Source organism: Castanea sativa, chromosome 1 (assembly GCF_040712315.1).
Source record: "Castanea sativa cultivar Marrone di Chiusa Pesio chromosome 1, ASM4071231v1".
Taxonomy (NCBI): domain Eukaryota; kingdom Viridiplantae; phylum Streptophyta; class Magnoliopsida; order Fagales; family Fagaceae; genus Castanea; species Castanea sativa.
The window spans coordinates 9,111,210-9,134,201 of NC_134013.1; the positions used below are offsets into that span (position 1 = coordinate 9,111,210).

At 35.6% G+C, this 22,992-nt stretch overlaps 1 protein-coding gene and 1 non-coding gene across 2 annotated transcripts; one reads left to right on the forward strand and one right to left on the reverse strand.

The window, feature by feature from the left end:
- Positions 1-15,483: 15,483 nt before the first annotated feature.
- TRNAA-AGC (transfer RNA alanine (anticodon AGC)) lies at positions 15,484-15,556 on the forward strand. Its single transcript has one exon. It is a non-coding gene; the product is annotated as a tRNA-Ala (tRNA).
- Positions 15,557-16,368: 812 nt separating this feature from the next.
- LOC142622892 (protein RADIALIS-like 3) lies at positions 16,369-18,484 on the reverse strand. Its single transcript, XM_075796451.1, has 2 exons — positions 18,039-18,484; positions 16,369-16,661 (listed from the first exon to the last, which is right to left on the reverse strand). The coding sequence occupies exons 1-2, from the start codon at positions 18,290-18,292 to the stop codon at positions 16,637-16,639; spliced, it is 279 nt and encodes a 92-aa protein (XP_075652566.1). The 5' UTR covers positions 18,293-18,484; the 3' UTR covers positions 16,369-16,636.
- Positions 18,485-22,992: the final 4,508 nt, after the last annotated feature.

Consider the following 22,992-nt stretch of genomic DNA (forward strand, 5'->3'; position numbering starts at 1 on the left):
TGAAGAGTGTGCCCTAGCCTTCCAGCAGCTGAAGGAATACCTTTCTTTGCCACCTTTCAGATTCAAGGTTGGTTGTTGGCCAGGTAAACGGAGAATTGGAAGCCAAAGACCTAAGGATGCAAGGGTATTTGAGTCGAGCCAGGCATTTGCGATCGGGGTTCAAGTCTTTCACCTTGCAGCAAATCCTCAAGAGCAGAAACACACATGCAGACTCTTTTACCACTCTCGCAACCTCCTCGACACAAAGCTTACCTCAGATTATCCTGGTCAAGGATTTGTGTGAACCCATTGATTCGAAGAGAGAGAAGGCTTAGATTCATCAAGTCAGTGCAGGGCCTAGTTGGATGGATCCTATTGTACTGTTCCTCAAAGATGACATCTTGCCCAAGGGAAAAGAGGAGGCCAATAAGGTACAGAGGAAAGCTCCTCATTTTTGGTTGTCCGAGGATCAGAAGTTGTACAAACGCTCTTTCTTTGGACCATATTTACTATACATCCATCCCAAAACAGTAGACCCACTCCTAGAAGAGCTACATAAGGGAATTTGTGGAAGTCACACGGGAGGCAGATCCTTGTCTCACAGAGCCCTCACTCAGGGATACTAATGGCCAAATATGCAAAAGAAAGCACAAGACTACATGAAGAAGTGTGATCAATGCCAAATGTTTGCTCCAAACATTCATCAGCCATGAGGTGTGCTTAATCCCCTATCTAGTCTCTGGCCTTTCGCTCAATGGGGCTTGGACATCGTAGGGCCATTCCCCAAAGCAGCGGGAAATAGAAGATGGTTTTTGGTCGGCACAGACTACTTCACCAAGTGGGTTAAAGCGGAGCCACTAGCGAGCATCAAGGATGTGGATGCCAAAAGGTTTGTGTGGAAGAATATTGTCACTCAATTTCGGATTCCTCATACCTTTATCTCGGACAATAGACTTCAGTTTGATAGCAAAACTTTCAGAAGGTACTATTGTGAATTGGGGATCAAGAATAGGTACTCAACTCTGGCTTACCCATAAGGGAATGGACAGGCCGAGATTCTCAATAAAGTCATAGTAAATGGACTCAAGAAGAGGTTGGATAATGCAAAGGGTAAATAAATGGAAGAGCTGCCATATGTTCTTTGGACATATCGGACTACCCCTCATAAGTCCGCGGGAAAGACCCCCTTTTCAATGACTTATGGGGCTGAGGCTGTGATCCCTCTGGAGACTAGGTTTCCAACGCTGAGGATAAACTTATTCACTTTGGATAGCAATGACAGCCTACTAGAAAAGAGTCTGGATTTAATTGAAGAACGAAGAGAATGTGCCATGGTCCAATTAGCATATTATCAACATAAACTCAAATAGGGGTATGACATGTGAGGTTAAGACTGTTAGCCCCTAGGGACTTAGTATTAAGAAAGGTTGTGGGCACTGCAAAAAACCCAGCATGGAGAAAGTTGGGGCCCAATTGGGAAGGGTCGTACCATATCACCTCGGTAGTTGGTATAGGGGCATACTTCCTAGAAGATCTGGATGAGAATGTTATACCATACCCCTGGAATGTAAATAACCTACGAATGTATTATTATTAATGAAATGCAATATTTTTGTTAAAGTTATGTGTCGTATTGGTTACTTGTTTGAATATTAAATGGAACCTTGGTCATTTCTAGTTCATCGGACCACATACCTTGGGTAAATTAATATTTTGGACTACTTGTTTGAATATTAAACAAAATATTGGTCATGCTTGACTCCTCAGACCACATACCTTAGGTAAATTAATATTCTAGGCTATTTGTTCAAGTGTTAAGCAGAACCTTGGTTATATATGGTCCCTCGGACCACATGCCTTGGGTAAATTAATACTCTTCATTATTTGTTCAAATGTTAAACAGAACCTTGGTTATGTTTAGTCCCTCGGACTACATGCTTTGGGTAAATTAATACTTTTCATTATTTGTTCAAGTGTTATACAAAACCTTGGTTATGTCTAGTCCCTCGGACCACATGCCTTAGGTAAATTAATACTCTTCATTATTTGTTCAAGTGTTAAACAGAACCTTGGTTATGTCTGGTCCCTCAGACCACATGCCTTAGGTAAATCAATACTATTCATTATTTGTCCAAGTCTTAAACAGAAGCTTGGTTATGTCTGGTCCCTCGGACCACATGCCTTGGGTAAATTAATGCTCTTTATTATTTGTCCAAGTGTTAAACAGAACCTTGATTATGTCTAGTCCCTCAGACCACATGCCTTAGGAAAATTAATACTCTTCATTATTTGTCCAAATGTTAAACAGAACCTTGGTTATGTCTGGTCCCTCAAATCACATGCCTTGGGTAAATTAATACTCTTCATTATTTGTTCAAGTGCTAAACAGAATCTTGGTTATGTCTGGTCCCTCAAATCACATGCCTTAGGTAAATTAATACTCTTCATTATTTGTTTAAGTGTTAAACAAAACCTTGGTTATGTCTCGTCTCTCGGATCACATGCCTTGGATAAATGAATACTCTTTATTATTTGTTCAAGTGTCAATGGTTATGTCTGGTCCCTCAAACCACATGCCTTGGGTAAATTAATACTCTTCCTTATTTGTCCAAGTGTTCAACAGAACCCTCGACCATGCCTGGTCCCTCGGACCACATGCCTTGAGTAAAATAACACTTCGCATATGCATCATCATGAGAACATGAGGACTTACCCTAGTTTTTGGTCAAAGGATTCTGAAGCTTTTATTAAAGTATGGGTGTTCACCCTTAGAAGCATCACCAATCTAGCCTCTCAGCAAAGGACAAGACAATAACTACAACCAATCAAAGACAAATAGCGCAGGAAAAACAAAGGTCCATAAAATAAAAGCTGATATCTTTTCATTAAATCAAAAGAAAAAATACATCATAAACTAGGGCAAACTGCCACAACGAAAGAAAGGTACATTAAAAAAAAAAATCCTAGGCTAGGCCTTGGCTAGGGGAAGATCTTTTGTGCCAACTGGCTGGGAGAAAGAGGGATCAGAAGCTTTACCCGAGGTGACCTTCTTCTTCTGGGCCACGGCTTGAGGCTTAACCAGCTCAGACTCCTTTGTTTTAGGAGCAGCTTCCTTGCCTCAGCTAGCCTCAGAGGCCTTAGTCTTCGGCAGAGTCTTTGCCTCCTTGCCTTTGGCCCCTTCCACCCCTTAACTTTCATCATCAGCCTTGTCGGGCCCTTTAGAGGTCTTAGGAGGAGGAAGAGAGGCCTGGGAACTTGGAGGCTGCTCAGGGGAAGTTGTTGCAGCAGCCGCATCTACTTCGGAGCCCAAAAACGCCGCAAGAGCTTCTAAGAGGTCGGACGGGTAATAAATGTTTTCAGTCCTCCTCCACTCCGAGGCAACAGGAACTCCAGCCAGGTTCAGTGCCTCTATCCACACCTCTTGGCAGTAGTCCCTACAGACCTCAGCCAGCTCCTCGGTTAGACGTGCTTCAGTCTCCTACACCCCAAGTTCATAGGACTTCTGCTCAGCTTCCTTAGCCTTCTCTAGATTCGCCTTAGCTGCTTGAGCAGCTTCCTTGGCCTTCTCCAAATCTGCCTTCAGAGCCACGACCTCCTGTTTGGCCGTAGCCAGCTCTATCTCAGCATAGTGGAGCTTTATACGTTGCTCTTCAACCTGAGCCTCGGCAGTCTTGAGGCCAGCCTCAACGCTCTTCTGATCCCTGTCTGTAGCAACCAACTTCTTGTTCTTGCTCTTAGCAGCGGTCAGGGACTTGCTGGTCTCTGCGCAGAGGTTATCCGCGAGCCTAGCCTCGTTTTAGGCACTTTTCACCCATTCCTTTGCCCTAAAGACCTCCTAGATGGCCTGCCCAAAAACGAAGAATATTTATCAAATAAGGAAAAGATAACCTAGCAGGGGATTATTAAGGCGCGTTAAAAAGCTTACCAAGTCCAAGTCTCTCTTCAGGGACAGGAAGAGGTTCTGCTGCCTCATATCCTTCAAGGCAGTCATATCCCTTGGCAATATAAAGGGTTGTTTTAGGGCCTTGGAGAGGTAATGGGCATTCCCTCTTTGGAACTTCCTGATGGAGGAGTTCTATGGTATGGTTGCCCCATCTAGCTCCAACTGAGGGTTCCATGCTAAATTCTTAGGGCGCACCTCGGCCATGTGTTGATCCTCCTTACCTTCGACCGAGGAGCCCCTCTCTTGCCCTTGGCTGTCTTTGGAAGCTTTGAAGGAGCCTCCTCGTTATGCGGGACTAACTCCCCCTCCTCGATCACCTCCTTGCCCTTCTTCCTTTTCTATAAGTTGGCAAGCTCGAAAGGGTTGACTGTAGGAGTAGGAGTAGGAGGGGGAGGAAGCTTAGACCTCGAAGCATCCTTGGGCCCCAACCCTTTGGCCCTGTTTGCGAGGAACTTGCGTAGGCCTTTCTTCCTATCCAGCGGCATTTCCTTTTCTTCTTCTTCCACTGAACTACCAGTTACGTGCACAATGACGAGACCGAAGAGGCGGACGCTTGAAGCTCTGTCATGCTCGTTTTCCGAATCTGAGACTTAAATCATAGGCTCTCCCTGCTCCTCTCTCTCATCCTCGAGCTGAAACTAGTCTATCTCCTCCTCGAGGGACAAGCATAAGGAAGCTGTCTCTTCTCTCAAAACTACTAATTCATAGGGAGAACAATAGGAAGGAAATTCAACTTGCACGGTGCCTTCTTTTGCTAGGAATTCGGGTGCCGAGACGTCAATCTGGGCCAACCGAGGATCACTTGCTTTGATCGCGTTGCTTGTGTCCTAAAACTTGTCGGACAGAGGTTGGAAGTCTAGGATGAGGTGGACAATTCACAATTACCTATCCTCGCTTACAAACACCTAAGATCTCAGTACTTTGTTGAGATTAGTAACGTTAACGAAGTTGATATTGGGGGCTACGTATCTTTTATCTGCAAAAAAGCCAAGAAACAAAGTCGTAGTTAGAGAGGCAAGTCATCAATTTGAAAGAAACCAATTACTAATGAAATAAAGAAGCAAACTACAAAACTAATTCCCCTACTAAAGGACCTAAACCTAGGGTACCACACCTGGTGCTCCCTCTTGGGTTGGGCAGTGAAGATTGTTATGCCATTCACCCGAGACGATTAAAAATTCATCCTTTATGCCATTGTTAGACTTGGGGAGACACGAGATGAACCTAACAATAGAAGTTCTAGACTTAAGGTAATAGCCCACATCTACAAGCAGATGACATTCGTACATCTAAGCCATGTTGTGCCAGGTGAGACCCAACCCCATGTGCTCGTTGAGAGCATCCACGCTACCTAAGACCCTAAACAGGTTGGGCATGCATTGATGGGAGCATATCCTATGGGCAATCAGGTAGTCTCTGGTCACTCTTCCCATGAGAAGCCTCATTCCCTTTTCTATGAAGGTGATCATTGGAATGACGACCTCCCCTTCCTTTTTGAGGGTATGCCAATCACCCAAAGGGAAATACTGTAAGGAGACCCCCTGGGGAATGCGATATAGGGCCCTAAACCCCTCCATGCCTGCAAGGGTATCTACTAAATGAGCAAACCTATCTAAATAGACTAAGGAGAAGGGAAAGAAATTTTGTGAGGTAAGAAATGGAAAACAGAGGGCCAAGGAGATTGACTGAGGAGAAGAGAAACCTAAGAATAAGAGAACGTACAAAAATAAGGGCAAGGGTTACTTCAGGAGCTTCTTGAAAGTCTGAAGATTTAGAGAGTCTTGAAAGTTCGAAGATTTGGAAAGTGGGAGAAATGAATCCCCTAGGCGCCTTATATAGGAGGCAAAGTTGGGCGGGAGTTATCCTGCCCTAAATTTTGAGGAGAAATCCCAACCGTAGGATCTCCATCTCATCGTAAGACATAGGAGACAAGGCGACGCTTGGAGTATTCAATGAGATGTTGCGGACTCCGAAGCGCTAGAAGCAATTACAAGGCATGCGAAGTGACAATTTCATGTGGGAAATTCAAAGAAGCGTGTGGAAGCAATTACTTAAGGTCAAAACCCCATTTTTCACCTCAGACAAGAAGGAAAAAACTGGAGTTTTTAGGGGCTATTGTGGGGTACAACAATTTAATAAGATAGCAATGCCACGTGTCATACTCACAACCGAGGAGTCCAGTGCAGTTCTGAGAAGACCATCCCCTTGGGCAGTGAGGCCAGGGAGGCGAGCTGTGGCCACGTCAAGGGCACATCATCAGAGGAGGCCACACTGTAGGGGAAGAACTCCAGGGAAGGGGTTAAGCCTGTCATGTCTAAAAGGATGGAAGCTACCACCACATTAACTACGCCCCATCAAATCCTCTGGCTGCATTTATGTGGAGAAGACCTTTGAACAATGCTGTCTTGGTTGCTACAACTCACAGAAGATTTGGGAAGATGTCTAATGGGACAAGCACTCAAGTGGTGGCCTACATGATCAACAAATGGAGGGCCAAGATCAGTGGAAAGAGACTATATATTGTAAGAGATCCTCCAGGGCAAGGGGATCTGAAAATTGCGGAAGTAGACACTGTAGCAACCAAGAACTGAAATTGTAACCAAGTCTAAAGAAATATATTTAAGAACTACTCTCCTCGGACTTTGCTGAGGAAGGATTTCTTTGTGAAAAGCTTGTCTTTTGTTGCTTTCTTATCATTTTTAACCCACTGTAAGCGTTGTTCAAATCCATTAAAGTACAGTCTATAAGCCTACTCTCTACAAATTCATTGTGTTGGACTCTCTGGGCCTTAACCCCGTTGCTTCTTGGGCTTAGGATCCAAAAGCTGCACTTACACTATTTATATGATTTTTACTCTTTTTTCCTCTCATCTTATTTTATTCAACATTAAAATCCAGTCACATGCTCCATACTATTAAATTATGCAGCAAAAATCAAAAAAATGGCTAGACACAAACCTGCCTTCCTTTACCATACATTGGGGGAATCAATATATTTGTGTGATAAAGGCTATTGAGAATGAACTTAATAATTTTATATTATGTATTAGCATTGTCTCTGCTTCTACTTCTTCTTCTTCTCAAAAATATTATGTATCATCTTTAAAGGATGCCAACAATTTTGATCTTATGGGAAAAGTTACATAAAATATTGAGAAAAAAATGTTTTATATTACCATCTATTAAAAATGTTTTTTAAAATATATAAATCTTTCTATTTTTCATATTACTGACGTGTTTTACAATTACCGCATGTGTTAACTTAAGCCTTAATATTCTTAAGTTGTTTTGGCAAAAAGGCTGTCATAAAAGAGGAGCTCATGTAAAGTTTTTTGCAAAATGAAATATTTGTTTTGTAAGGCCACCAAATTTGCAAATGATGAAACCACTTGCAACAATATTTGCATGGTTATATAGTTCCAACTAAAGCAATTGTGTATACTTTTAGTCTTCCAAAAACACACATCTACAAGTGGTTTAACGTTCATTTTTGGTAGTTTTAACTTTTCATATAATTTTATCTTTACATATTCGTCTATTTTAATTTAGATTTAAAAAATAAAACTTTAATTTAGATATTTATAAGTAAACAATGAAATAATGATTCATGAATAATAATAAATAAATAAATAAAATCTGTGCATATTTATCTTGTGTGGTTGTAATTTTACATATAATTTTGCATATATATATTCATCTACTTTAATTTAGATATTTATAACTTAATAATGAAATCTATACACAAGGTAATTAAAACAATCATATTTCTACAATTCAAAAGGTCACAATTTCTTTTTTCCAAAAAAAAAGCCTTTTACATTTCCTTGGAATTTTTTTTTTTAACTTTTTTATAAAACCTTTGACATACCACTAATCTAACCACTTCATACATTGAAAAAAAAAATTTTAAGGCTCATTATTACTTCCATTAATATACTATAGATATCTTAATTGATTGAGACCAAACTAGAGAAATGCCTTTCATATTTCCTTGAAAATTCAAAAGGAAAAAAAAAAAAAAAAACACCCTTTGACATACCACTAACGTAACTACATCTATAACTATTTAAGCCATCCATGATATCTATTTTTTATTGATAACTTTAAAATTTACAACTAGCAAAGGAACATACAAAGTAACAAAGAATAAATGAAGGATGAAAAAAAGAAATGAAATCAAACGGCTTTAATAACCGTTATTTGGAAAATAAAAAGGTGGTCAAGAGAAGTTAGAAATAAAATAGAGATGGCTATACAGAGGATATTGAAAACTTTATAGTGCAATAAAATTAATAATACAAAATTTAAACTTAAAACTAATCAAACTCTAATTAGGGAAATTATATATATATATATATATATATATATATATATATATATATATATAATCATAATTTTCATACACCATGACTTAAAATTTTTTTAATGAATAGTTCTACCTCTTATTTAATGTCTATGTTATGTAATCATCAACCAATAAATATATGATAATGGTAAAAAATACTGTAGACAAGATTATGAAAAATATGATAAAATTATTTTTAAAAAAACACTTTATAAAGTCTAAAGATTAAAATAATATTTTATTTAAAAAATTATCATGTACAAGTGGCGGGTCTTCGACTAGTGTTACATAAAAGTGACACTGAACAGAGGGACATGTACAATGTATTGCTTCTCTTTGTGTTTGGGTGGAGGAAGAGCCAGGCTTTCTGGGTCCTCAACTCCAAGGATGAAAAGTATCATGCTAAATGAAATGAAATTTTCTTTACAAAAAAGCTGATATCTTTTCGGTTCTGAAATGTTCATATATGCTTGTTATTTTTCCTTAAATTGTTAGTAAGTTTTGGTTCAGGGGATAGGGAGTGAGAGACTATTGCTAGACTCTTGTAGTCTTGTGAGGTTAAAAGCGTATATGGTATCCTTGTCTTGTCCCATCTATCTCTGTTTAGTCCATGACCAATCACACCCATATAATCACCCATGTGTGGGCTGTGGGCATGTCCTTTTCTTTGTTTCTTACTCATAATCTTCTATCATTTTACCATTTATAATCATGTGTTGCACGCCACGTGTGTGAGGTAAAACATTCCTTATTGGAAAAAAAAAAAGTTTATGTGCAAGGCTGTTATTTCTTTCTGGAATCAATTTCATATGTTTGCAATGAGTATACGTACATTGACATGCTGACTTTGCCCATAGCTAAACATATTTCTCAATCTTAGAGCCAGTTGGATATTATCTGAATTCTCAAGGACACAATTCGATCGTGAAGAAAAAAATAACTTGAAATAAGGATTATAATTGTGCAGGAGATGTGATTGCACTATATAAATTTTCTAATGCTTAGCATGCCCCTGCGGCCCTGCCTGTTCTTTCTAGGCCTCTGCATTTCCAACAATGCCAAGAGCCCTGCAAACGTATCAAATACCGGCAAACACACACACAAAGAAAAGAAACCAAATTTGATCTTCTTATAAAAAAAAATTGTGACAAACGTAAAACTCTATGCTATGATTGAAATGTGTTGGTCAATAATATATTGATAGGTTTTTTTTTTTTTTTTTAATTTCTTCAATCGATTTTGAAATGTTCCAACTTCAAATATGCTTGTTAATGATATCCGAAGGTAAAACATCTTTCTTTTTTTGTTTTTTTGAGAGAATGAAGGTAGAACATCTTAATTGCGGAGGAAGATTAAAAAAAAAAAATCAAATTCGACATTTAACTTTCAAAGTACTAAAAAGTAAAACCTTTCTTATGATATAAAATAGGATGGATGGAGTTGGATATGTCAGCTTTATATGGTGTTGCTTTGTCCATCTATATACTATTATACGCCATGTCCATAATCAGTCCCACCGAGTACCTTTTGTAGGATTTTTCTCATAATAATCACCCAAATAATGTTGGTATTGGTAGGTCAGTCATCTTCTTAATTTGTGCCTCGCTCATAAACTCCCATCATTTATAACCATGTGTAGTATGATATGCGTGTGAGATGCACCAAACATAGAAAAATATATATATAACGAGGTTCATATGCAAAGACTATGATATTTTTTGAAGTCATTACATGTATAATAGCAACGATTACATTGACATACTGGCTTTGCCCATAGCTGAACATATTTCTCAATCTTGGAGCTATGAAAGAGAGCCTATTGAGTATTGTTTGAAGGACACAAGTTTAGAAGAGATATGACATGAAATAAGGACTATTGCACTATCCAGATTCCCATTGCTTAATTAGGTTGCTCCTGCCAGTTCTAGTCATTTGACTTAACAATGCCAACAAACCTGGAAACATATCAAGCAACTGATTGGTCAGTACCTTCAAAGGAAAAAGTACTAAAAATAGGAGAAAAACCAATTCAAACTTCAAGGTTATGAATCCTATATTGTTGGCATGAAAACATGCATTGCTAAAAAAATGCTTCTGTATATTTTTCAACTTAATATATGGTTGATGAGAAAATTATGCTAACAGAGTTCAAATATGTTGCCAATTGAATATCATTTTACTACAAATTAAAGTCGTGTTTCTTCTAAAAGATGGTGTTTTATCATTTTAACACAAAGTAATTAATAATTTAAAACAAAAATCATTAGGATGAACTAAAATTCTACAAACTTACTCTAGTATGTCTCGAAACCATTGAAACCATGATGAGGTGGTTTCCTTAGCTTTATCCACCGCGGTATTCACAGAATTTGCAGTATTCGTTGCCGCTTCATGGACAGTGGTGGCCGCTTCATGGACCGTGGTGACGGTCTCATTTATATTATCAATAGCAGATTGCACATGGTTTGCATCATCATCAGCCAACACCGAGTGGATCGACAAAACAAGCACCAAAGAAAGCACAAAAGCAAGAACAACACCTATCTTTGCCATATCTCTTCCTTCCTCCAAAACAAGACTACTTATAATAATAAAAGAATAAAAGCAACTCACGTAAAATTCTATATTACTATTGTTTAGTAATATTATGAATAGGTGAGCTGAGAATGTGAATATATATAATGTGTAGGATAACCAAAGTTGGGTATTGCTTAAACAACCATGGCCGTCTCTCTCGTTAACAAATTTGTAATTTTTGGAATTGTCGGTTTTCTTTGTCCTCTTTTAGGGGTTTCAGTTGGAAGCCTAGATTTGATTACCACTGTTACATGGTTCGGTTTTAAATTGACTTTTCAAAGCTGGTTGAAATTTGAGGTGCAAGTGGTTCGTGTGATGGGTTGGCTTTAGAGGTTACAGAAATGGTCACTCTGGGACTTATATTCTGTTTTATCGCTGTTTGTTGATGTAGTTCTGGTTTGGTGAATAAATTTGTTCTTTCTTAACAAAAAGGAAACAATTGTGGCCTGGTTAATTTGGTTGAAATTTGAGGTGCAGGTGGTTACACACTTGCACTTGGCTTTAGCTTAACAACGTCCCAGCCCAGACCGAAGTCTAAACTTCGACCAATTCTACAAACCCATATTCTGGAACAGTTTAATAGTTCAATTGACATATTTTGATGTTTTTATTCTAGAACAGTCAATTGACACATTTTGATTTTTTATCCATATTTCCTCACCGCCATCAACTATTGAGTTATATATATATATATATAAAAGTTTAGTTTTAAAAGTAACTATGGTTGTGCCAATTGCTTACCATTTTATTAAAATTCAAATTTTAGATGTTAACCTTTCGGCTCCTTTTATTCAAATATTACATTCTCTCTTTGTTTCTAAACCAGTTGCAAATTTACGCAATGCGTGAGAAAATGTAATAAAATTATTTTATAAAAATAAAATGTAAAATTTGTAAGTTAAAAGCATGTGTAATTTAAATTTTTTTTTTTTTTTAAGTTTTGTGTAATAGGATTATAGAACATATAATGTATTTTTCATTAAAAAAAAGTACACAGACATATGAAAAACATAATTTAATAAAAAATATTTAAATTACATAATTATAATATCACTTAATATAAATGGAGAAGATGTTATTAAAAAGTTTTTTTTAATATATCATAATCGGTTGACTAATTTGAACATATCCAATAATATTGAAGAAAAAAAATGTACATTCCCATTGCATAGAATACATGTAATATGTTACATTAAGTTTAGATTATTATATAAGTTTAGAATTTGAGCATTTTTTTCCCAAATACAATTATAATGTATATATTATTGAAACTTGAATTTTAAGGTAATCTGGTTAATATTTATTGTGTTTATTTCTTTTTTAGTGCTTATATCTCTAATTTGTAATGTATATTTTTTTTGTATTTTTTAGCCAAAAACTAAAGAGTTTGACCCAAATATAATTAAAATTTCATACTTTTTCACCCAAAAATTAAGGGTTGGGGGGGGGGGGGGATTGAGCCCAAAAATTAAAAGGCAACCTAAAAAAAGAAAAAAGAAAAAAAAATCAATTTAAGTTCCCAATTAGTCCAAAACGGGACAGATATGGACTAAAGTAGACAAGTGGATTGAAATGGGTTGAAATAGACCGAAATGGACAGAGAGACAGACGTGGATCAACTGGAATGGACCGAATAGACTAAACTTGACCAAATATACCTAATTGGGACGAATGGATAGAAGACCGAAATGGACCAAAATACTGAACTGGACCAAAGGATGGAATGGACCAAATTGGACCGATGTAGATAGAGTGGACCAAAATGAACCGACGTAGACCTCATGGACCGAGGTAGACTGAATGGACAGAGGACCGAAATGGACTGAAGTAGACTGAACTGGACTGTAATAACCAAATTGGATTAAAATGCTATGCTGGGCACCCAGCCTAACTTTGCTTGGTATGTAAGGACAAGCAAACAGTTTAATATATTCATAATCCATTTTGTAAATGTTTTGGGAAAGACACTTTAATTTTTGCAATCAAATTAATGAATTATCTTATTGTGGTGTAGTTAGGGGTGTTTCGGTTCGGTTTCGGTCGGTTTTTATGGGTATGGCCAACCGAAACCGAATATTTCGGTTTGTGAAATTCTCAACCGAAACCGACCGAAATGGCTGGAATTCGAACGGTTTTGGTGTATTTCGGTTTCGGTCGGTTTTCAGTTTTTCAAAGAAAGGGTTATTGAGATTTTCAAAACCCTAACTTTAATCACATATAAAAAACAAATAAATAGAGCAACAGAGAGGGAGCTATTGAACAAATCAGAACGACAAAGAAAGAAAAATTTCCAACAATATTTGTTCAACAATTTACACATAGATTCAAACAAAAAATTGAACTTTACCACACCATAGCAAGAGCCTACCACCATGATTGAGCCTACCATTGATTTTTCGTTCTCTGTATAGAGATGTGACTCAAAGAGAAGAGAAAGGCATGGCCATGGTCCATGGGACTCATAGAGAACAAAAAGAAATGAAAAAAATGGGGAGGCTGAGGTAGACGTGAGAAGGGCTGATGAAAAGAAAAGAGAAGAAGAAAATAGGGAGGATAGGGGCGGCTGGAAAAAAAGAAAAGAGAAGAAGAAATTAAGAAGGATAGGGGCGGCTGGAAAAAAAGAAAAGAGAAGAAGAAGTTAGGGGTAGGGGCGGCTGGAAAGAAATGAAAGAGAAGAAGAAAGTAGGGTTATTTATATCATGCTATAGTTCTAGGGTTTTAAAAAATTAAATAGCAAAAAATCACTCACGCCTACGCGAAGACTCGATCTTTGGAACTGCTAGCCAAAACTTAAGGAGCATACCACTAAGCCACTGAAGAGTTATGTTTTAAAGTTACGTAAATAAATATATATATATATATATATATCGGTTCGGTTCAGTTGGTTTCGGGGTAAATAAATCCAGCACCGAAACCAAAACCGAAAATTTCGGTTTTAAAAAAATGAAACCGAAACCGAACCGCATCGAAACCAAACCAAAATTTTGGCAACGGTTCGGTCGGTTTCAATCGGTTTGTTCGGTTCCTCAGTTTTTTGCACACCCCTAGGTGTAGTGTCAAAATTGGATTCTAAATTGACACCTTGACAAGATCTTAAATTTTGAAGGGCGGGTAGAGTTGCCACTAGTCATAGGATTTTTCAGGTGTGATCAAAACTTTAACATGATGTCTCCTTGCGGCAATGGCTCAAGGAAGAGCAAGCTGAGAATGTTAAGAAGCACCACAATTGTACAATGACGGAGGAAGATGAGAGAAGACATTATATTTTGTATACAATATATAGTAGAGTTTTTTTTTTTTGGCTATGGGTGTCTTTGGGAAATTCTGAGGTAATGCCTTTGTGGGCACAAATAAAATAAAATAAAAGCTTGGATACCTAATCTTCAAATTCTATCTTTAATTCTTACCCATGCTTTAACCAAACAAAGAATTTTTTGTGATATACTACCTCTGTCCCCGAATTATTGGTCCTGTTTATAGAATTCATATAATATATTGTTTGTCACTTAAAAGTGTATAAATTCCCAAAACTACTCTTATTATTTTAAAATCTAAAGAAAGAATGGTATTGACTTTTTAAATGATGGAGAAAATATGAATTCTATTTGTTCATTTTTCAAAGAAGACTAGACTTTAGGATATTCTAAAATAGAATAGAGGAGCAACAATTAGGAATAGAGAGAGTAATTCAAATTGCCACGATTCATAAAAAAATCTTTACCCAAATGCAAGAAACTTTTAAAATCATATCAATCCATGGAAATTTTGAGTTTGATTGGGTAATTTAAATTTATTCGATTTTAAAAGTCAATGGTTCAAATTTGAAGCTAACAATAGTATAGGTTTTAATTTGTAACAGTTTTAAAATTTGAAATGGTAGATATTAAATTTAAAAGTTAAAGCCACTTTTAAAATATACAAATTTAAAGTGTAATTAATAAAAAAAAAAAATATACGAAACACTGCACTTACAAATTACACCATTGGAAAAATTTTTAAAAAGGATTTCATATGTGTAATTTGTAGGGGTGTGTGGCCAATACATTGATCCACAAAAATCAACTCGATCCAACCCAATTTACCGAGTTGGGTAAACTTTTAGAGATTGATGAGTTCAATTAGATTGTCAAAATTCTTTTTACGGTGAGTCGAGTGGGGCGTGGGTTAGCAGATTCACAACTCCACCTAATCCGACTTAATCCCGCTATATTCAATATATATTTAAAAATATATTATATAATTTTATTATTTACTCTTTTGCTTATCAATTGAGTCAGGATAGAACTATGTGTTACCCCACTAATTTTGAAGCACTGATAACATAGTTTCTACTAATTTAGTGCAATGCTCAAGTTTACTAGGCTAAAAAATTGCTCTTATTTTGTATTGGTATTGTTATTGATCTAATGCTCAATTAAAATAAAATAAAATAAAATAAATTATCCAACCCCATCCATGTAACATTAGCTGCTTCTTCTCGTGAGGACACGATGCATGCAGTAATTGGGAAAGAAGTACGGCATATTGTGTCAATTTTTAAGTACTAGACATGGACTCACCAAAAATTAAATGAAGTAGTAGACAAGGGTGGTAAAAGCAACAAATAAATAATTATAATTTCATAGCAGAAATGTAAACCTGGGGATGTAGCTCAGATGGTAGAGCGCTCGCTTAGCATGCGAGAGGTACGGGGATCGATACCCCGCATCTCCAACCTCTTTTTTTACAATTTTCTAATTCAATTCCTTTTCCCTCATCAACCGTTAAAATCCCCACGCATCAGGCCCTGATTTTCCACAAGATCAGATCGTTGAATCTCGAGCCCACCCAACCAGTCCGACTTCACTTCCCCAAATACTACAATTTTCCCGCCTTTTCCTCTTCTTTCAAAATAAAAAGCCTCTTCAGCTTCTCTTCCCAAATTTACTACTCAAAATCTCTTGCTCTTATCATCTTCCAGATCTCTCTCTCTCTCTCTCTCTCTCTCTCTCTCTCTCTCTCTCTCTCTCTCATTGTTCCTGTATCTACAAGCTGTTGCCGATCGCTGTTTTCAGCTTTAGAATTTGTAAGGTTAGTGAACAATCTAAACATTTTCTGGTTTTGAATTGTGATTCATGCATGCACTTGATAGCAAATAATGGCATCTAATCTGATTCTTATCCAATAATCCAATCCGTAGAAACTGTTCGACGAATAATCTGACCTATTCCATTTGATCTGATTATTTGAATTGCTTTATTATTGATTGAGATTTGGAATTTTGGATATAGAATAAGAATCAAATTAGATGAATTTTGGTTAGCAAACTATCTAAACACTATCTGGTTGAATTGTGATTATTGTATGCACTTGACGATAGCACAGAATATCATCTAATTTGATTCTTATTCAATAATCGAATCCATAGAAACTGCTCGATGAGTCATTTGATCTGATTATATGAATTGCTTTATTATTGCATGAGATTAGGAATTTTGGATATAGAATAAGAATCCGTAAGATCTAATAATACACCACACAATAACAAACGCTCAAATATTTCTTCAAATTAAACATTCCATTATGATAATCAGTACAAGTTTATTGAGCACAAAAACATAGCCTTTTATATTTTATTTTTTATGATACATTTGGACTGGTTCGAAACTCAAATAGCACATTTACGGCTAAAAGCAGCAGAACCACAGTTAGCGATATAGTTCTTTCTTTGTTTCTTTTGGTTTTTGTTCTTGTGCACATATTTTATACAGATCTTATGATCACATGCCTGATGCTTTTTGGCTTCATTAGAGTTTAGAGCCTTAGATTCTTCATGAGCCTGCAGAAGGAAAAGTAAAAAATAAAATAAAATAAAATAATGCCATTAGTTTATTCAAGAAAAAAAAAAAGGATAATTTATGATGAGACAGTTATTCATCGTAAATATTATTTTAGTGGGCATAGAAACTATATATATGTCTATTATTAGTAGTATTATGTAATTTTAAATGTCCAAGCTTGGCTATTTTCTTGTTTGGGCAAAGTTTTCTTTTTCTTTTTGAACTAGCTCCTAAATGGTGCCAAAAAGTTTTAGCTAGATCCAAGAATCATTGTCGTGAACAAGTTAGGGGATGAATGAATGGTTACCGAGGAATCTGAAATCTGATAGAAAACAATGTGATTGAGTCATAGAATGATGCTCATCTTTTTAGCACCGGTTAATAAAAAAATACTTTATATATGTTGGGTTGGCCTCAGCTCCAAATAATAGGAACCATGTGCCTATGGTCCAAAACCATTACGATTAGATTTCATGTGGGCTTTTCTTAGGAAGTCACAATTGAGTATGAAATGGATAGGCCATATAATATAAAATAGCAATCGAAAATAGCAAAAAATATTAAACTATTTCTCAATTTGAGTGCAGCAGGGTCGGTGTTTGATTCGAACGTTTGAGTTACCTACTAGGAAAGGAAAGGTATGTGGTTAACATGTTTAAGGGAATGTGTCTAGTTTACAAGCTCTTTGCATCTTGTCATGAACGTCTCCTAAAATAATCACGTATATGTCTAGTGCATTACAACACTGGATGGAAGCTTTGCCTATTTGTAAAATTTGGATTGTTTCCAATGTTCTTGTGCATTGAAATTGAAGGCAACACGAACACACCCGTATCCTAAAATGACTATTTATTGGTTTAGTATCCCACTCAATGCTCCTATACACTGCAGAGACTGAGGTTTATTGAGGAAAGGGACGGTTGGATCAGAAAACGTTTTCACGCATTCAGATACATGACATATGCTTGCATGATCCATGCAGATATAACATATATAGTCATTACTTAATTCTGGTCATGTGTAGCATATGTTAGAGACTGATGGTTATTCTAGTCTAATAAGATGCTCAAGATTGTGGAGAAAAGTTGTCTAGAAAATGTCTTGGACTGCCCCATAAAAGTATTTGTTGATAAGCTTACAATTCATATGTCCTGAATGTTTATTAATTGCCCTGCTATGGACCTCTAGCATTGTAGATGACATTGTGGTAGTGATCAATCCCTGAATACATTCTCTACTAGGAACTCCACAATGAAGAGCCATTTCTATATATGACATATCTTATTAAACATAGGCAAAAAAAACATTAGATATGGGAACATAAAGCCATGGAGATTATATGGTTGATGTAATGGGAAAAGAGTTCAGTACATTACCTCTCATTATTCCCAGAGTTCTTGTAATTGGGCAGCGGGATTTGACCAGCTTCTATATTTATCAGGTCCTGTATAAGGATCTCGTAGTGCCTCCTTACTTCCTCTGCAGATTTCCCACCAACAGCCTTGGCCACATTTTGCCAGCGGTCTGGGGTGTCCTTGTCATACAAAGCCAGAGCCCTCTCGAATTGCTTGTTTTGCTTTGGTGTCCAAGAGTTAGAACCGCGTGAAGAATTGAGAGAGCTTGATGCCATTCCTCTTTAGGCAGTAGAAGGTGACAGACAATAAGATAGCTTAATTAGAGGAGTTGGGTTGGGTGTAAAGATAAGATGAGCAATGTGTATTCAGCTAGGAATTGAGTATTGGGTTAATAAAGCTAAAGACCTCGAAAGTGAAAGAAACTTAAGAGAGAGAGAAGAGGCTTAAGTCAAGGAATGGTTTTGAGTAAGAGATCCATGCATACTTGCTCCTTATAAACTGGAGGAGAGGGTGGTGAGGTTATGCAAGTAGGGAATTCTTTTTTTTTTTTTTTAAAGGGGTACGACAAGATGTGATTCGCCTAGAAAGGGGTAATAAAGAGAATCAGTTTCGAAGGACTGCAGCATCTCTTTATTACATTTTCAAAGTCTTTTACGTGTCTTTTATAATATCATCAGCAAGTGGAATTTCTCGATAATTTACAGCCTGGTAGGGATTAGATCCAAATTCTTATCCTACCAATTTAACATTGGTGCGCTTATCATCACAATCCCCTTGTTTTTTCCCCTCCCAAGATAAACTGACGTAGACCCTTAAGACCCACTAAAGACACAAATAGGATTGGACAAAGTTTTACTTAGTTATATCCTCAAATCTACTGATTAACGTTTTACCAGACTAAAATTATATAAACAAATCATATGACCCTTTCAAAGAGATCGACTAAAACTATATATGAATTGTTTTTTTAATCATCACATAATGAGTTGGAAGAAGATAATTTTAAACTTTTTTCTGATAGATTATCTTCCTTAAAAAGAGTCAGTGTGATTTTCCGCCTTGCTTATAAGGGCAACTTGTGATATAATATAATATCCAAAAAAAAAAAACTTACTGATAATATACCTCTTTAATGAGCATAAGATTCATTTTTTATTAATATATATATATATATATATATAACAAACAACAACAATAATGCCTTATAGATATTGTGAAATGTCGACATGAGCGCTACTTTTTCATCATTAACATATCATATGATATGGCTGGTTTCTGAGACAGCCCCTGTATAATATTTTATTACAGACTGTGTATTCTATCTCCGTAAAGTTGTGTTTAATACTAGACTTAGTTATATAGATCATTGGATAAATGGGCCATGTCATCACTATTAATATTACAGGTAAAAAACTGCGATGTCTTTGCATGGTTTGTTAATATTGATAAATTACCAGCTGCCCAAAAAATGAAATGGTTAGGAAATCATGTATTTAATTATTTTACTATGATTTTAAGATTCTTCTTTACTCCAAATTCTCCCTCAGTTAGTGAGATTTATGGAGGATTTTTAGCTTCTTAATTAGAAGATAGAGCAAAAATAAAATTCAAACTTGAGACCAAATCGTCTAATACCATAATAAATTATCACTTGGACAAGTGGCATCGTAGGAATGGACATTTAGATTAGAAGCCATGAAAGCTAGTGAAATTTTAGGTAGAGTTGGGCATCGAAAAATAAAGTAAGATGATTATCATCTGATCTTGTAAGACTGTCTTATTGCAAAATGGGATCCAGCTTGTTGATGTTCTTTTGAGGACGGGACGCAAATCAAACTCCAAAATGACCTGCTCACTTTCATGATAATGTATACTGATTTGTTTTTTTGAGTTGAGAGAACTTGGAACTAGTGTTTTATTTATCGACTTCTCCTAAGTAACATTCCTCGATTTCTTTCGGGTCATTGGTCTTCTGAGTACGCGTGGTCAAACTCTTCACTTTTCGAGGTTGATTCAGCAGTCAACATAGTGTTGGTCTTTTAGAAGATTTTGCCTAGAATGAGCTTCTTGACTTTGTTGCCATTGCTAAACAAACTAGGGTTCAACCAATGGGATGATCTAACTGTTAAGATGTAAAGTTAAAAAAGTCTTCTTCCTTTTTGGTCCTAGGATCAGAAAATTTTTTAAATTTTTTTTCCTTCCGAATAGTTAGTCCTTGGATAGTATTGTATTAAATCTCACTCCCTTGACAAGTCTTAGAATTCTATTCCAAATGAATCAATTTTATAGTTCAAATTAAATATTTTAGACCTAAAAGTGTATCTAATATATATATATATGTCATTTTAAATTTTAATCGTGAAATAAATTATCTTAACTACAACTTACAAGAGAAATTGAGATGATTATTTTCCATTGAACCAATCTAATGTGAGGTAATTACAAAATAGGTTATCATGGGATTGGCTTTCCCATTTCCAGGCTTGGGGCTATTACTATTTGTTTTCTAAACATTGGTAAGGGATAATTATATAATAAATCACTTTAATTACAAATTAAATTGTTAAATTTTAATGTGTAATGATTTATGCCTTGTGCTTTTACATTTTGCAATTTGAACTTTTTAATAATAAATATCTTGTTATATGTGGGCTAAGTTTGTGACAATTCTTCCTTGTTAATTGTTTTAACCAAGAGTTTTGTAACTTAATTAGTTGACATTTTTTTTTTTTTGTGTTTTTAAAGAGAATATCTAGGATTCAAATTCTTCCAATCCCAACTATTAAATTATAAAGAAAAAAAAATTGCTCTAAGATAAACGGGTAAATATAAATTTCACTCAATAATACTAAATGAGAAATTTCAATGTTTAAAACATAGAATTAAAATATTCAAACCTAATGTGTTTCCATCCATAGGTGTGCTAATAATCATACCTAGTGTTTACGGCTATATTGCTGTATTTTTTATATTATTGTATTGTCAATTTATAGTAAGTTAATTGGCTTATTTATAGGATAGTTTTGTACAAATATTTCCGTGTGATTCAAAGTATAATCCTAGTTTCAACACCATGGATATCATCCTCATGTGCTAGCTTTTTACACTTTTTCTAAAAGCTAAACACAATGCCAAGGCTCATACCTTCCACAGCTAGAGTGTGGTCCCCCAGAACTGACGTGAAATTTACTATAATTATAGACATTATGTGATTCTTATATCATGAGAACCAATGATGCCAAATGCTAGTTTCCTGGACATTTTCCCGAAGCCTCTTTCAGACTTTCACATCGGAATTAAACCTGCTGGACCTAAATGTTTCTCATAGACTCTATATTACGGTCCTTGAAGTAGGAATATATTTATATTTTTATATTTTTATATATATATATATATATATATATATATATTTTTTATGGCAATGGGTCAGACTATTGACTAGTTTTACCTCACATGATTTCTTCCTTAGTTTATTAATTTATAAGGGAAATTCTAAGTTTACGTTTTATTAAAAATATAAATCTTGCTTTGTAGACTAAATAAATGAGTATAATATTATATATATATATATATCTATAATTGTACATATTAAAAAAAATGTATACTGTAAATTGTTGTATCTAATACAACGTATATTGAAAATTTTTCTATTAATAATTGGTTTCTTTTTCTCTTACTTTTGAAAATATCCATTAGATGGTCATGGTACAGCTTCTTCGTAATCATGTGGCTGCAAGTGTCTCTAACTGGAGACACACATGCAAACGTGCTACTTGGCTAGAGTCGTGAATGAGTTGGGAAATTTGATTGAATTTAGTCTATTTTAGTAGGACAAAGGGCATATTAATTATGTGTACCTTGTTCATACCCCCATGTAAAAGGTCATTTGACTTCGTCTTCTCGTTTCATTATGTATGTTGAATTTTTATTTTATGTTTACATCGAGATGAACTTCATAAGTGTGGGATGACCTATCCTCATGTAAATGTTATATATTCGCATCACATCAATTATCATCCCATGTTAACCTTAGGTGTCGAAAAACTTGTCTTGTATGATCACATTTTGTCTCCAACATGTGAGGCCTAACCCCAAGTTATCCGGTATTGTCCTAAACAATTTTTTTTTTTTTTAATATTAAGAAATTAATAAAAATAAATAAATAAAGATAAAAAAAAATACAAAATATAATACATAAATCAAAGTCTTTACTACATAATAATACTAAATAACTTTTTTAATTTTTTTTTGAGAAAATAATTTTTTTAACTTACCCATTTATATAAGGATATTTCTAATATATATATATAATATGTAAAGGTGTTTTAGAAAATGTGATTAGGGGTGAGTTGGTTAAAACTAGTTTTAACCGACCTGTGCGACAGGGCAAGGACAAGTACTTGTCCTTGCCCTTTCGCACAAGTCGGGGCAAAAATTTCATCTTGTATTTATCGTATTATCTGTTTTAAACTTTCAATAAATTATCTATATATGGCTCTCATAATTGAAGTTGAGACTTGTGTTTTGATAAACTACAACTACTACGTGTTCCAACTTTTTAAATGGGAGTTAAGGTCTATCATCTATGATAATTAACAATATTTTAACAGCTTTCATTCTATTATTGATGTTCATAACGAAGTTTGGCATTAGAATACAAGTCAATTAGAACCATTGATCCCTTTGAATTGATGCATGGAGGTTGCAGTCGCATGACGTGCATGGTCTCTGAAACCTTTCTCTTCCCTTACAGGTTGTAGTATATGGCTTGAATTGGCTTGCTTGACTACCTAAAGCATGAAGAAGTTGCTTAGCTTCATTTTCATGGATCTGTATTCTGCAAATGCATGTTTTTGTTGCAACTTGCAACTATGTTGTTCAACAAACCACATCCTTACTAGAGATAGACATAGTGGTCCACGTTAAAAGGTAAGCCTCCCTCCTTCGAGGCAAATTAGACCCTTCAAGCATGCCT